At 34.9% G+C, this 14,168-nt stretch overlaps 1 protein-coding gene across 3 annotated transcripts in view; it reads left to right on the top strand.

Annotated features, from left to right (window-relative positions):
* LOC127881941 (ankyrin repeat and sterile alpha motif domain-containing protein 1B-like) overlaps nt 1–14,168 on the top strand; it is a 36,751-nt gene that overhangs the window by 6,786 nt on the left and 15,797 nt on the right. For all 3 annotated transcript variants that reach the window (XR_008050341.1, XR_008050342.1, XM_052430197.1), the window contains exons 5-12: nt 230–322; nt 1,832–1,907; nt 3,189–3,396; nt 6,087–6,153; nt 7,604–7,673; nt 8,721–8,801; nt 12,037–12,135; nt 13,909–14,011. Coding sequence is in view for 1 of the 3 variants with exons in the window: in XM_052430197.1 (XP_052286157.1) it covers nt 230–322; nt 1,832–1,907; nt 3,189–3,396; nt 6,087–6,153; nt 7,604–7,673; nt 8,721–8,801; nt 12,037–12,135; nt 13,909–14,011 (797 nt within the window). In the remaining 2 variants the exon portion in view is untranslated. The remainder of the gene's footprint in view (nt 1–229; nt 323–1,831; nt 1,908–3,188; nt 3,397–6,086; nt 6,154–7,603; nt 7,674–8,720; nt 8,802–12,036; nt 12,136–13,908; nt 14,012–14,168) is intronic.

The following is a 14,168-nucleotide window of genomic DNA, read 5'->3' on the forward strand; positions in this document are numbered from 1 at the left end:
TCTTTGAACCAAATAAGCAAAAAAAATCTACCAGGAAAAACTGCATGGTTGGATGATTGAAAATCTCCAATTTCAACACAAATGGAATCCAAACTTTTTTATCACTATTTTGAAAAGATGGTCAATCAATCTCATTAGGTAAGATGTTTACAAAAGCAAATGTTAGGTAATGTTTGAATTGTTTGGTGATAAAGTATTTCTTGTACTGCATTGCTTTAATATATACCAGGTGAATGTACAGAACAGTGATGGTAACAGCCCTCTTCACATAGCCTGTCAGCTGGATAAAGACAGGGTACACATGCTGCTAAAGTTGCTCAGTGTAAGTCGTCTGCCTTCATCAATCGGTTTCTTTCATTCAATCAACATAGGCATGTATGTAGTATTATATAATTGTTATATGAAGTTCCCATACATACCCTAACAAAATGCCCAAACTTGGAAAATTCAATTGAATTTTCAGTTGTTGTTGTTCAGCTCAACTGAGCTCAAAATGCCCATGGTGAACTTTTGTGATCTGCTTTTTTCCGTTGTCCATTTTGTACATCGTCAATAGTCAACATTTACCTTGTATACACTCTAGAGGTATTGTCTAATCTTCATGAAACTTGGTCAAATATTTTTTCGCAGTGACATCTTGGTTGAGTTCGAAACTAGGTCAGTTGAGGTCAAAAATTAGGTCACGAAGTCAAATTTAAAAATAAAGCTTTAAAACACTATAGACAGCGCATTTATTGTCCAATCCCCATGAAACTTTGTCTGAACATTTGTTCTAATGATATCTTTGCTGAAATTTAAAAATGGATCTGATTCATTAAAAAAAAACATGGCTGACACAGGGGTGGGGCATTATAACTTATTTGGCTATAATAAAACCTTGTTTATACTCTAGAAGTGACATATATAAGTCCAATTTTAATGAAACTTGGTCAGAAGGTTTGTTTAAGTGATATTCAGGCAGAATTAAAAAATGGTTTCCAATTTGTTGAAAATCATGTCCTCAAGGGGCGGGGCATGTTTTCTTATATTATTATCTTGTCCAATCTTAATGAAAATTAGTCAGAACATATGTTCTTACAATATCTTTGCTGAGTTTTAAAAACGGATCCGGTTCGTTTAAAAACATGGCTGTCAGAGGGCTTGGCCTTATTACTTATATGGCTATTATAAAATGTTGTTTACACTCTAAAAGTTACAATTTTAGTCCAATTTTCATAAAAAATGGTCAGAAAATTTGTTATAATATCTGGGTAGAATTAAAAAATGGTTCCAGTCTTTTAAAAAAACATGTCCACCAGTGGCAGGGCAATTTTTTATATATGGCTATAGTAAAACCTTGTTTACACTCTACAAGACACATTTTTAGTCCAATCTTCATTAAACCTGGTCATGAGATTTTTCCTTATGACATCTTGGTCGACTTAAAAACTGGGTCCTGTAAGGTAAAAAAGCTCAAGTCACTAGGTCAAATTACAAAGAAAGTTTGCTAACACTGTAGAAGACACAATTTAAGTCAAATTTTTATAATGCTTGATCAGAACATTCGTTTTTATGATATCTCAGATGAGTTTAGTAATAAAAATGTTTCTGGAAATAAAACATTTTTATTTCATAGAGTACTTTTATTACTCTGAACACAATCTTCTTGTTATGGTTTAGTTCCTTCCTTTTGTTTCAGTGGCTTGTGAAAAAAGATCGATTAGATCCACTTTAAAACATGTTTAAGAAAATACCAATATATATTGGTGATTTATTGAATTTCAGAATACTTAATGTGAACATGTACATTCAAAATACATATAGTTTAAACATAAAATTGCTTTGTTTTCAGAATAATGCTGACTACTCCTTACGTAATAAAGATAACAAGACTGCTCTTGATATGGCTGCAATGTTTAATAAAGCAGGTAAGGACATGACATATTGAACAATTGTTCGGTGGAATGTAGCCCCAAAACTTTTAGGAGTGTGTGAGCACAATAAAATTGTTTGATATAATCAGTGTCAAGCACAATGCGCAGATTTTTTTTACTGTAAACTGTTTAACAAAGAATAATCAGTGTATGTGTTTAATATGTAGACATACATCTTACCGAAATGATTAGAAAAAACAGAAACTCTGCTTTAACAAAATCAGATGAAGGAAAAAATCGACAATGTGGGCACAATTTTATGGGAAATTTTCACGTTTTGATGAATTGACAAAATTAAAAAACACTTTCAGAATAGCAAATTTTCATTACAGTTATGATATTTGTGAGGTAACAGTAATACTGAACATTTGCTATGCTCTAAAATATCCATTATATGCATCTTTTGACAATTAAAAAACCGAAAATTATAAAGCGATACAAACGTGATTGAGTTCTGTTGTTATCGTTATATTTTGTGACATAACAAGGACTGCTTATATAAACTATAAAGAACACCTCTCTATATATGAGCACCTTGTGCTGAGTGTCTTCAGCGCTAAACTTTTACTCCAAGGGTCAGTGGTTCCAGCACAGTTTAGGATTACATTTTTCCTTTTAATTTTATTCTAATTTTTTTCTGGAGCTATTTAGTTCCAAATCTTACATGAATCAATTTGAAGCATTTAAGGACAAACTTTAATACAAGTCAAATACATAAGTCCCTTAATCAATTATTTCATTTTTAGCTCGGCTGTTTTCGGAGAAAACCGAGGAATTGTTATAGCCTATTCGTCCGCCACCTGCCGTCCAGCAAAAACCTTAACATTGGCTCTCAAATCAAAGTGCTTCCACCTACAACTTTGAAACTTCATATGTAGCTGCACCTTGATGAGTTCTACACGCCACACCCCTTTTTGGGTCACTAGGTCAAGGTTACTGTGAACTCTAATAAAAAAAAAATCTTTCATTTATTCAAAACTGCACCTGCAGCAGAGCGTTGGCACCGGCTATGCGGTGCTCTTGTTTGAGTTATTTGTGAAGATTATCCGACCATAAATGTGTTGTTGCTGAAGGACATTTAATAAAATTCCATAAAACTTCATAATAATCTTTAATGTTTTAAATTTAACAATGTGTCATTGGCTAAATATTTGCTTTATATCAAGTATCACATTTTTATGATGAATCTGTGCAAACATATACCGAGTAATTACCGATTATCTTAAAAAAATGACCACGGGTACTGTTGTTTAATAAATAAGAGACTCTCCACAGATGCGGTGTCTGTCCTACTTGACCATGACCACGGTATTGAGGAGTCAAAGCGCGTCTCTCGCACCAGCAACACAGTGGTGATGATCGAGGCGGCCAAACGTGGATACAAGGAGGTGATTGAGCTGCTTCTAGACTATGGATATGACCCCAATCAGTTGCATAAGGAGCAGGACACCTACGCCTTGATGGAGGCCGTTCGTTTTGTAAGGTGATGGTTGTTTTCTATGCCTCTCCTCTCAAATGTACGCAGATTTAGAGAGATTTTGATGGTTGTTGTTGTGTTAATTGATACCCCCGCTGAAAGATTAATTAATATGGGGATATTATAATGGCTTTGTCTGTCCGTCTTTACTCATTTGTAACGCTTATCCTTTTTGCCATTTCTCGGGGATCTGCTTACTGATTGACATGTTTAAAATTAAGATGAAACTTACATAGTGTGGTAATGCGCAGCAAGTCTCACTTGGATCCTTTAGAGTAATTTGACATACTTCGAAGTAACTTCATAGATAAATACCTCTATATTATTGTATCCATTCATATTGTACATGGAATTACTGTAAAGACTCTATGTTTTCAGACACTTTAAATAATTTTCCTTATTCAGTGTACAGTGTTTTTACACCCCCACAAACAAAGTTTAGGGGGGTATTTGGAGTGAGCTTGTCTGTTGGTCTGTCTGTCGGTCTGCATTGAGTGTCCGCTCTCTAATTCAAGTTGTTTTCATCCGATCTTCACCAAACTTGGTCAGATGTTGTATCTAGATGATGTCTAGGTGAAGTTCGAATATGGGTCATGCCGGGTCAAAAACTAGGTTATTGGGTCACTTAGTGCGTTTTAAATATTCAGCATATTGTCCGCTCTCAAATTCAAGTAGTTTTCATCCAATATCTTTACCAAACTTGGTCAGAAGTTTTATCTAGATGATCTCTACGCTAAGTTTGAACATGGGCCATGCCAGGCCAAAAACTAGGTCACTGGGTCACTTGGTACGTTTTTAGCTCACCTGTCACGCAGTTTTCATCCAATCTTTATGAAATTTGGTCAGAATGTTTATCTTGATGAAATCTGGGTTGGGATTGTATTTGGGTCATCTGGGGTCCAAAACTAGGTCACTAGGTCAAAAACTAGGTCAGATGATAGAAAAACCTCGTGTAGACAGTAGAGGTCACAGTTTTCATCCAATCTTTATGAAATTTGGTTAGAATGTTTATCTTGATAAAATCTAGGTTGGGATGGTATTTGGGTCATCTGGGGTCAAAAACTAGGTCACTAGGTAAACAAATAGGTCAAATAATAGAAAAACCTTGTGTAGACAACAGAGGTCGCAGTTTTCATCCAATCTTTATGAAATTTGGTCAGAATGTTTATCTTGAAGAAATCTGGGTTGGGATTGTATTTGGGTCATCTGAGGTCAAAAACTAGGTCACTAGGTCAAATAATAGAAAAAACGTCAACAATTTGTTTGTGTAGACAGCAGACGTCACAGTTTTCATCCAATCTTTATGAAATTTGGTCAGAATGTTTATCTTGATGAAATCTGGGTTGGGATTGTATTCGGGTCATCTGGGGTAAAAAACTAGGTCACCAGGTCAAAAACTAGGTCACTAGGTCAAAAACTAGGTCACTATGTCAAATAATAGAAAAACCTTGTATAGACTATAGAGGTCACAGTTTTCATCCAATCTTTATGAAATTTGGTCAGAATGTTTATCTTGATGAAATCTGGGTTGGGATTGTATTTGGTTAGTCAGGTGAGCGATTCAGGGCCATCATTGCCCTCTTGTTTAACATTCAGCATGGTGTCCGCTGTCTAATTTAAGTAGTTTTTATCAGATCTTCACCAAACTTGGTCAGAAGTTTTATCTAGATGATCTTAAAGCCAAGTTCAAACGTGGGCCATGCCGGGTAAAAATCTAGGTCACGGGGTCACTTAGTACGTTTTACACATTCAGCATGGTGTCCGCTCTCTAATTCAAGTAGTTTTCATCGGATCTTCACCACACTTGGTCAGATGTTGTATCTAGATGATCTTTTTATGCCCCCCTTCAAAGAAAAGGGTATATTGCTTTGCTCATGTCGGTCTGTCGGTCCGTCCACCAGGTGGTTGTCAGATGATAACTCAAGAACGCTTGGGCCTAGGATCATGAAACTTCATAGGTACATTGATCATGACTCGCAGATGACCCCTATTGATTTTGAGGTCAAGGTCAAAGTTACAGGTGAAGGTCACAGTTACTGGAAATAGGCATTTTAAGGATTTAGCATGGTTCAAACAAGGGAAACAACTACTGTTTATGCATGTTCTTTTTGTTACAGCATTTGCCTCCCTTGTAATATATTTAAATTTTACCAAATGTAAGGCTAACTGCATTTTTGTAATGCATTGTATTAATAAACACCACCAACCACCACCACCACCACCACCACCACCCACCTCCACCACCACCACCACCACCACCACTAACCACCACCACCACCACCAACCACCACCACCACCACCACCACCACCACCACCACCACCACCACCACCACCACCACCACCACCACCACCACCACCACCACCACCACACCACACCACACCACAACACACCACCACCCACCACCACCACTGTTGTTCACAGTGACAAAAAACGTATTCACACAATGGTTGCTACTACAACTTTTAGCCCATATAGGGGGGCATGCATGTTTTACAAACAGCCTTTGTTTTATTAGGTAGTGTGTTTTTTAAAGTCAATATGAGGTATTTCTGGAAAATTTAATACACTTTTTGATACACTCTTTCTAGTATGAAGACTAGACTTAATAAAATAAGAACAAGTCAGTTGCCCAGCAGCCACATGTGGTGTTCTTGTTTTCATATTATCCAGCATCGTGTTTTATTCTTTGCTGCAGACTTCCTGTTGTTGATTCACTCTTGAAATATGGTGCTAAACCGGGCTTGAAAAACAGCAAAAATGAGGTTTGATTTTATGAACCTTTTTATCAATATAATTTTGTGAAATAATTTTTTTAGTTGTGTCAGTCCAAACAATTTGACCACATGCATGATATTCTAAGTCAGCCATTTTTAATGACATATAGACTTTAAGTTTTTGGAATCGGTTGTATCAATATGACATTTCTACCAGGATGTCGTATACAATAGTTAAACTCTCCAATCTGTGTTATTATCAGTAATGTGTACCAATACATTTTTAGCTCTACAGGCCAAAGGCCTGAAGAGCTTGTGTCATGGCGTGGTTTCCTTCGTGCGTGCGTGCGTTAGACATTTCCTTGTTTACGCGATAAAGTACACAGTTTTCATCCGATTCTTTTCAAGCTTGTTCAGTGTCTTTATATTAATGAGGACTCGAACCCTATTGAAAATAGGTGACATCAGAGTAAAAAGTCCAGAATTATCTCCCCTTGAATTTGAAAAAATTGTGAAATTAGGCTTGTTTACGCAATAAAGTCCACAGTTTTCATCTGATTCTTTTCAAACTTGTTCAGTGTCTTTATATTAATAAGGACTTGAACTCTATTTAAAATAGGTTACATCAGAGTAAAAAGTCCAGAATTATCTCCCCTTGAATTTGAGAAAATTGTGAAATAAGGCTTGTTTACGCAATAAAGTCCACAGTTATCATCTAATCATTTCCCAACTTGCACAGTGTCTTTATCTGAATGATGAGTCAAACCCTATTGAAAATCAGCAATATCGGAGTTATAAGTCCAGAATTATCTCCTTGAACTTGAGAAAAAAATGAAAATCTTTAACATTTTGCCATAACTTTTGCAATATTGGAGATAGTAACTTCATATTTGGAATGCATGTGTATCTCATGGAGCTGCTCATTTTGAGTGGGGAAAGGTCAAGGTCAAGGTCTTTCAAGGTCAAAGGTAAACAAAATAAATATTCAAAGCGGCGCAGAATGGGACATAGTGTTTCAGACAAACACATTTCTTGTTTGTTTACATATAAAGTTCTATCCTTTTGAAACTTCAATGGATGTTTTATATCATCAAGGGCCAGAACCCCATTGAGAGTGAAGAAATTTTGTCCAACTTATTGTTGAAAAGGAGCCATTTGAAGTTTAAATTTTATGTTTCTTCTTGTTTATGCGATAAATTTCCCATTTTGGGTCTGTTTATTTAAAACTTACTCAGATTGTTCATACTATCAAGGGATTGAGCCCTATTGATTTCAGCCTGTAGAGCGATTCAGGCCGTCATGGACCTCTTGTTATTACTCGCAAGCAAGACTGAATGTCCAGTTCAATACACAGACAAACAGTGTTTTAAGAATTTCATTATATTTGGAGGTAGACACATCATGGATCATTGCAAATACTAGTGTCTTTGTTTTGAAGGTATTTTGATTTTTTTTAAATAAGATGCTGTTTTATTTTCCTTGCATAATTTTACTGCAGAGTGCAGAAAACCTGGTGAGTGCATGTGTACCCAAGCAGTTAGAAGAGCAGTTCATTCAAACATTTGCAAGTAAGGCTTCATTCAACATTATCAGAGTTTGGCTTTGGTTCTTTTAAATGTTTGAAACAATAAAAGGTATTTCACATATAAACGTCTTGGTTTTAAAGCACTATTTATATCTCTTCTTATAGGAATTTAATATTATGATGCCAAGACTACAGACTAGGGGAAATAAAACTATATATAGTTGACTATTTGTCCAAGTATTTTTCAAAGTCAAATCTTCTATCTGGCTTTGCTAACTAATTTAAATCGTCCATCTGGCCATGATAATAAAGTCAAATCTTCCATTTTGCTATGCTAACTAAGTCAGATATTCTATTTGGCTATCCTAACCAATTTAGAACTTCCATTTGGCTATGTTAGATCTTTTATCTGACTATGCTTACTAATTCATATCTTCATTTTTGCTATTCTTACTATGTCAGATCTTCCATATGGCAATTTCCTCTGTGAAAACTACCCTCAGGCTATGCTAACTAAGTCAGGTTTTCCATCAGGCTATGCTAACTAAGTCATATCTTCAATCTGGCTATGCAAACTAAGTCAGATCTTCAAACTGGTTATGCTTTAACAAAGTCAGATCTTCGATCTGGCTATGCTAACTAAGTCAGAACATTCATTTGGCTATGCTTGCTAAGAAAGATATTCCATCTGGCTATGCTTACTAAGAAAGATATTCCATCTGGCTATGCTTACTTAATCAAATCTTCCATCTGGCTATAATGATAAAGTCAAATCTTCAATTTTGCTATGCTAACTAAGTCAAATATTTCATCTGGCTATGCTAACCAATTTAGAACTTTCATTTTCTATGCTAACAAAGTCAGAACTACCACCAGGCTATGCTAACTAATTAAGATCTTCAATCTGGCTATGCTGACTAAGTCAGAACTACCATAAGGCTATGCTATTTAGGTTAGATCTTCCATCTGGCTATGCTTATGTAATCAAATCTCCCATCTGGCTATGCTTACTGAGTCAGATCTTCTATTTGCTAAGCTAACTAAGTCAGATCTTCAATCTGGCCAGTTAGTTTGTGTATTTCTCTGTTAGAATACAGGTCGTCAGGGGCACTCCAGACTCCCAGATTCCTGAAGGTCCTTTCTAAAGGAATGTCTTTACAAGGCTTGAGAGGTGAGATGGCTTTCATAACGGATTATATAAAGACCTCGGAGTTGGGTTCATCACCTGGTAGTTTTGAAAAAAACACCAGTTCACTTTATGAAGAGTAATGAATAATAGATATGTATATAAAGATAACGGTCTTATGGACTGCCTTGTCTTACATTTGATTAAAAAAAACTGTCATATGGTGTCTAATGGTGGAGGAAAAAATCATTGATGTAAACATGTTCATTTTGGTAATCAGTGTAATTTAACATTGGAAAAACAAGGGCAATAGCAGTGTCATAAACATTGTGGAGTATAGCACGCTTTTTTCTGTCTGCATTATAGAATAAAAATAGTTATTGAGCAAGACAAAAAGTATTGTTCAGCTTTAAACATTGCTCTTTAATATCTCATTGAACGAAACTCTTTGAGTTTGTACAGTTCAATGACTGAAAAAAGACGTTTTCAGAGTTTTGGTTGCAGTTAATGAAGCATTGAAATCATGATATTTGTTAACTTATCAAATAACTGCAAAACGTTTATAACGTTTTTTGTGCAAGGATTCATTATACTTTCTTAATTGTTGGCTATGACTTCACCATGTGAGGACATAAGTGGTATCAAAGTGTGCATACATATGTTCATCACATATAACGCATCAATATTAAATAACATTTATATATGCACATTTTTTAGCTGGAGAAAGGCAAGTTATGGCATTAAGCTCTGCTATGAATGTAGATTATTCAATCTTAAATAAGGATGTAACTGCATTTTTTTACTGAGCTTTTAATCCTTAATTGATATGCTTTGACATAATTTTATTTTGTATGTCACAACAATTTATTTTTGTGGTATATTGTCTTTTTGTAAAGATAAATAACTTTGTTGTTGATTGAGTTAGTTTGGTTTCCTGTCAGTAGCATCCTTATTCTAATCTATGTAAAATATTCATTTCCATTGATACATAGTCTTTATGACCTTATTCATTGTATATACCTAATTATACCATATTATTTGCAAGTACATTTACTTTCAGAGATAGCCCATAGAAAAGCACGTGTTAAGTTAAATCTCAACGTTGGAAAGTAAAATTAATTGCATGTCCGAACAAACATGAGAAGTAAAAAACTACAACACAAAAACACAGATTGGAGCTCTTCAAAGTTCATAGATATTATGGCCCTATGTCAGTTTTTCCGCTATAGAATAAATAGACCCCAACATGTTTGTTTTCAAATCCTCGAACTAAATGCAGATTTTGCTCAAACTTTCACAACTGAATGTAGATGATTGTTAAGGATGGAATTTTAGTTGCAATCAATTTGGGCAGAGTTATGGCTCTTTGTCATGTATTTCAACTATTGTATAATTCACACTAATATGGCAATTTGATGTTTTTTGTGTAATTAAATGAAGATGATTTTTGATGAAGAAAATGGATTTGTCTGTGTCCAAAAATGTGTTGTCGGGCATTATTGCACTGCTTTTAATGACTTAATTAATTTTTTTAAAGTATCTAGATACTGTGTTTCACTGCCATGGACGACCCCTCCCCACATTTCACTGGTTACTAGAAGCTATGCAAACTTTACCTAGATAACAAGTCATATTCTAGTTTCACAGACTAAAAATGTGGTATGTTGCACAAAAAGACTATAAATAATTCAGCTGATATAGGAAAAAAAACTGCTACAATTATATAACCAGGAACATAAGTTCACATATATATTTATATGGTTTTATCTCTCCAGCTGATATGCAAGTGTCACAAAAAATAATAACACAAAAAATAATAACAACAGTCATACACAACAGACTGGCAAATAGACATGGTCAAATCCACATGAACTCTAAATCAAATCATGGAAAGCGGGAAATAAATTATCCCATTTCAGAGCACCTGCATATAATATATAAGTCTTTAATTGTGATTTTACTTGACACTTGTAACATCTGTTGTGAATTCTCTGTGAAAAAATGAACAGCGCTTAGTGTTTTATTTTGGTGATGCTTTTCTGAACCTTTGACAAAATGTATACATCCTTTCATATTTATCTGTATTGTACTCAGTTTCTTTCTTTATTTAAACAAATGTTTAAGTATTTTTAAGTGCTCACACACCATCCAGACATTAAGAAAGACCATCACAATTTAAATGCCAGACTGTCTTTAAAAGAGGAAACATTTATCTGCCATAATTATGCATGTGCTAAATATCTATGTGATTTATTGTTTAATAGGAAAATGCATACTGTTTTTTACTGACAAGTATTCCTTATATGTATATTTACACAACTTGGTGAGCTTTAATGATCGCCTTTTGTCTGTCGTCCGTTTTGTGTCCTGCGTTGTGTGCCGTACGACGTCAACATTTGCCTTGTTAACACTCTAGAGGCCACATTTATTGTAAGATCTTCATTAAATTTGTTGAGGAGATTTATGCCAATAATATTTTGGACGGGTTCGAAAATGGTTGCGGTTGGTTGAAAAACACTGTAGAGGCCACATTTATTGCTCAATTATCATGAAACTTGGTAAGAAGATTTTTCTCAATGATATTTTAGATGAGTTTGAAAATGGTTCCGGTTGGTTGAAAAACATGTCTGCCAGGGGGCGGGGCATTTTTTGTTATATGGCTAGTATAGTGAAACCTTGTTAACACTCTAGAGGCCATATTTATTGTCCGATCATCATGAAACTTGGTTAGAAGATTTGTCCCAATAATATCTTGGGCGAGTTTGAAAATTGTTCTGTTTCCGGTTGGTTGAAAAACATTGCCTCCAGGGGTTTTCCTAAAGTCCTAACCAGTAAATGTTTTGTATGCATGTAAAGCAACTTAGTGTGTCAGACTCTACCACAAACCATTTAACTACTGTAAGTAAAACAATTTAAAAGAACTGTTTTTTAAACAGGAAACTGCAAAATCCTTTTGGAAGTTAAAATGCAGACATATTTGCTTTTACTTTTACATTATTTAAATACTTACATGTTATTAATTGTCATTGCAATGTCACCGGACAGTGAGTCAGGCGATCTTGCATTTCATTGTCGGCCTCATGAATTGTTTGTCAGCCTATGATCTTTTGCCATGTATGATAACAATATGATATGTTGAAGCAAAAACATAAAGCTGCAAAAAGTGAAGCTAAATGCATGTTGACCCTGAAGTTTGAATATGAAAACATTAAATAAGTGGTAAAATGTCTATTTCAAGCTGAAATAATTTTTTTTAAAGGTTTGATAAATTATGTTTTAGAGTATCCTGCTCTTCCAAACAACAAATCCTGGACAGAGAATTCAGAAGAATTTTGCAACAGCTGTACACCAAATGGACCCAACACTAATATTCTTGATGGTATGTGTGGTACTTAAACAATATTTTTCAGTGTTACTGCATCTTGATTCCTTTGTTGATTTGATATAAGTTATTACATATTTTCTTTAGATTGTGAGTATTCAAAATGTATTTACAATTTGTTTTGATGTGTTGTAGATAGAAAAGTAACCAAAAATGTGATGCATGTTTGTGTACCAGTGTACCAGTATATTTTCATGATTTCTAGTGTTTCATTTTGTTTTGTATATTGTGTTCAGTAAAATTATTATAAGCTCACTCATCCCACAAAAAAGATGTAGGAGGTTAACTTTGTATACCATGGAGAACTGTTCATCTGTGTTTCCATAGACACTTGCATGCATTGATCCTTACACTATTTAGGGATGCATGTACACTTTTTATTATGATATATGACATATTTCTCAAATTTTGCCCTCTTTATGCCCCCAGATTGATTGATCAGGGGTATATTGTTTTTGGCCTGTCTGTCTGTCATTGTATGTGTCTGTCATTGTATTTGTGTGTCCCAAAACTTTAACCTTGGTCATAAATTTTGCAATATTGAAGATAGCAACTTGATATTGGCATGCATGTGCTGTACATTTTGAGTGGTGAAAGGTCAAGGTCATCCTTCAAGGTCAAAGGTCATTTTTTTTTAAATAGCTGCCGTGCGGCTTCAAAGCGAAGTAGGGGGCATTGTGTTTCACAAACACAGCTCTTGTCTTAATCTAAGAATTTCTTTCCAATGTTTAAGCTCACCTGAGCACAATTTGCTCATGGTGACCTTTTGTGATTTCCTCTTTCCATCGTGCCTGTTTGTCCTCCATTGTCTATAATTTATCTTGTGCACAGTCTATGGGCCTCATTTATTGTCCAATCATCATGACACTTGGTCAGAACATTTTTCCCAAATTGGCCAATAATGTCAGTTTGAAACTTGGTGGCATGAGGTCAAACACTTGGTCACTAGGTCAAATTACAGAAAAACTTGTTAACACTCTAGGAGTCCACATTGATAGTAGACTCTTCTTGAAACTTGGTCAAAACATTTGTTTTAATGATCTCAAATTTGAGTTTGAAAATGGTTACTTTTCATTAAAAAAACATTGTTGCCAAAGGGTTGGGGCAGTTTTCATGAAATTGATATAGTGGAACCTTTTGAACACTCTAGAAGTCACACTTTTAGTCCAATCTTCATAGAAAACAATTTCTGCAATGTTTGTATACATAAAATGGAGGTCTGTGCCAAGCCAAATTGTACCAGGCATTGCGTTTTTTTTTTTTTTTTTTTTTTTTTTTTGTTTGTTCAAAAAATGCCAAATTTCAGAGTACGCTCTCTTTAATTATAAACTTTTTTATCAGATCTCTTTCAAATTTTCCATAGGGGTTCATTTAATACAACAGGCTTATATTTCTGTCCATGAATTGTTTGAGTATTGTTATATCCCGCTGGTTAGGGGTATATTGGAATCACTCTGTTGGTTTGATAGTCCTTCAAAAAAAAAATGGTCTGGTGTGGAGTAACCTAATACATTTCTCAAGCAAATAGATTGAAACATCAAAGATGTCATCACCAAGAATTTTTAATGTGCAAGACATAACATCCTCAGTTACCTTCATATTTGCCCTTGAAAATATCAGAGATAGCAGTGGGGGATATTAGTCACATTCACAGTAACCTTCATATTCCAGAGGTATTTGCCCTTGAACATAGCAGAGCTAGTCACCTTTATAATAAATCTCTTGTATATTTTGTTCATTATCGAGGTTGTGTTTCACACTCCTATGTAGATGATTTATGCACATGCTGGTTGGCGGCTGAAATCCACCAGGCATGGACCGTCCTCGACCTGAAGCATGAACATACACTCACTGGAATAACAATCTATGGATGGTTTGTGCCCTGCCTGTAACATGTGTAACCTATGATTATAGCTTCCTGCATCTAACAATCTATGGATGATTTATGCCCTGCCTGTGACATGTGTAATCTATGATAATAGCTTCCTGAATCTTGTCTTGTATATGGATATTGTAGGGTACAACTATTG

The sequence above is a fragment of the Dreissena polymorpha genome, chromosome 5, assembly GCF_020536995.1.
Source record: "Dreissena polymorpha isolate Duluth1 chromosome 5, UMN_Dpol_1.0, whole genome shotgun sequence".
Lineage (NCBI taxonomy): Eukaryota > Metazoa > Mollusca > Bivalvia > Myida > Dreissenidae > Dreissena > Dreissena polymorpha.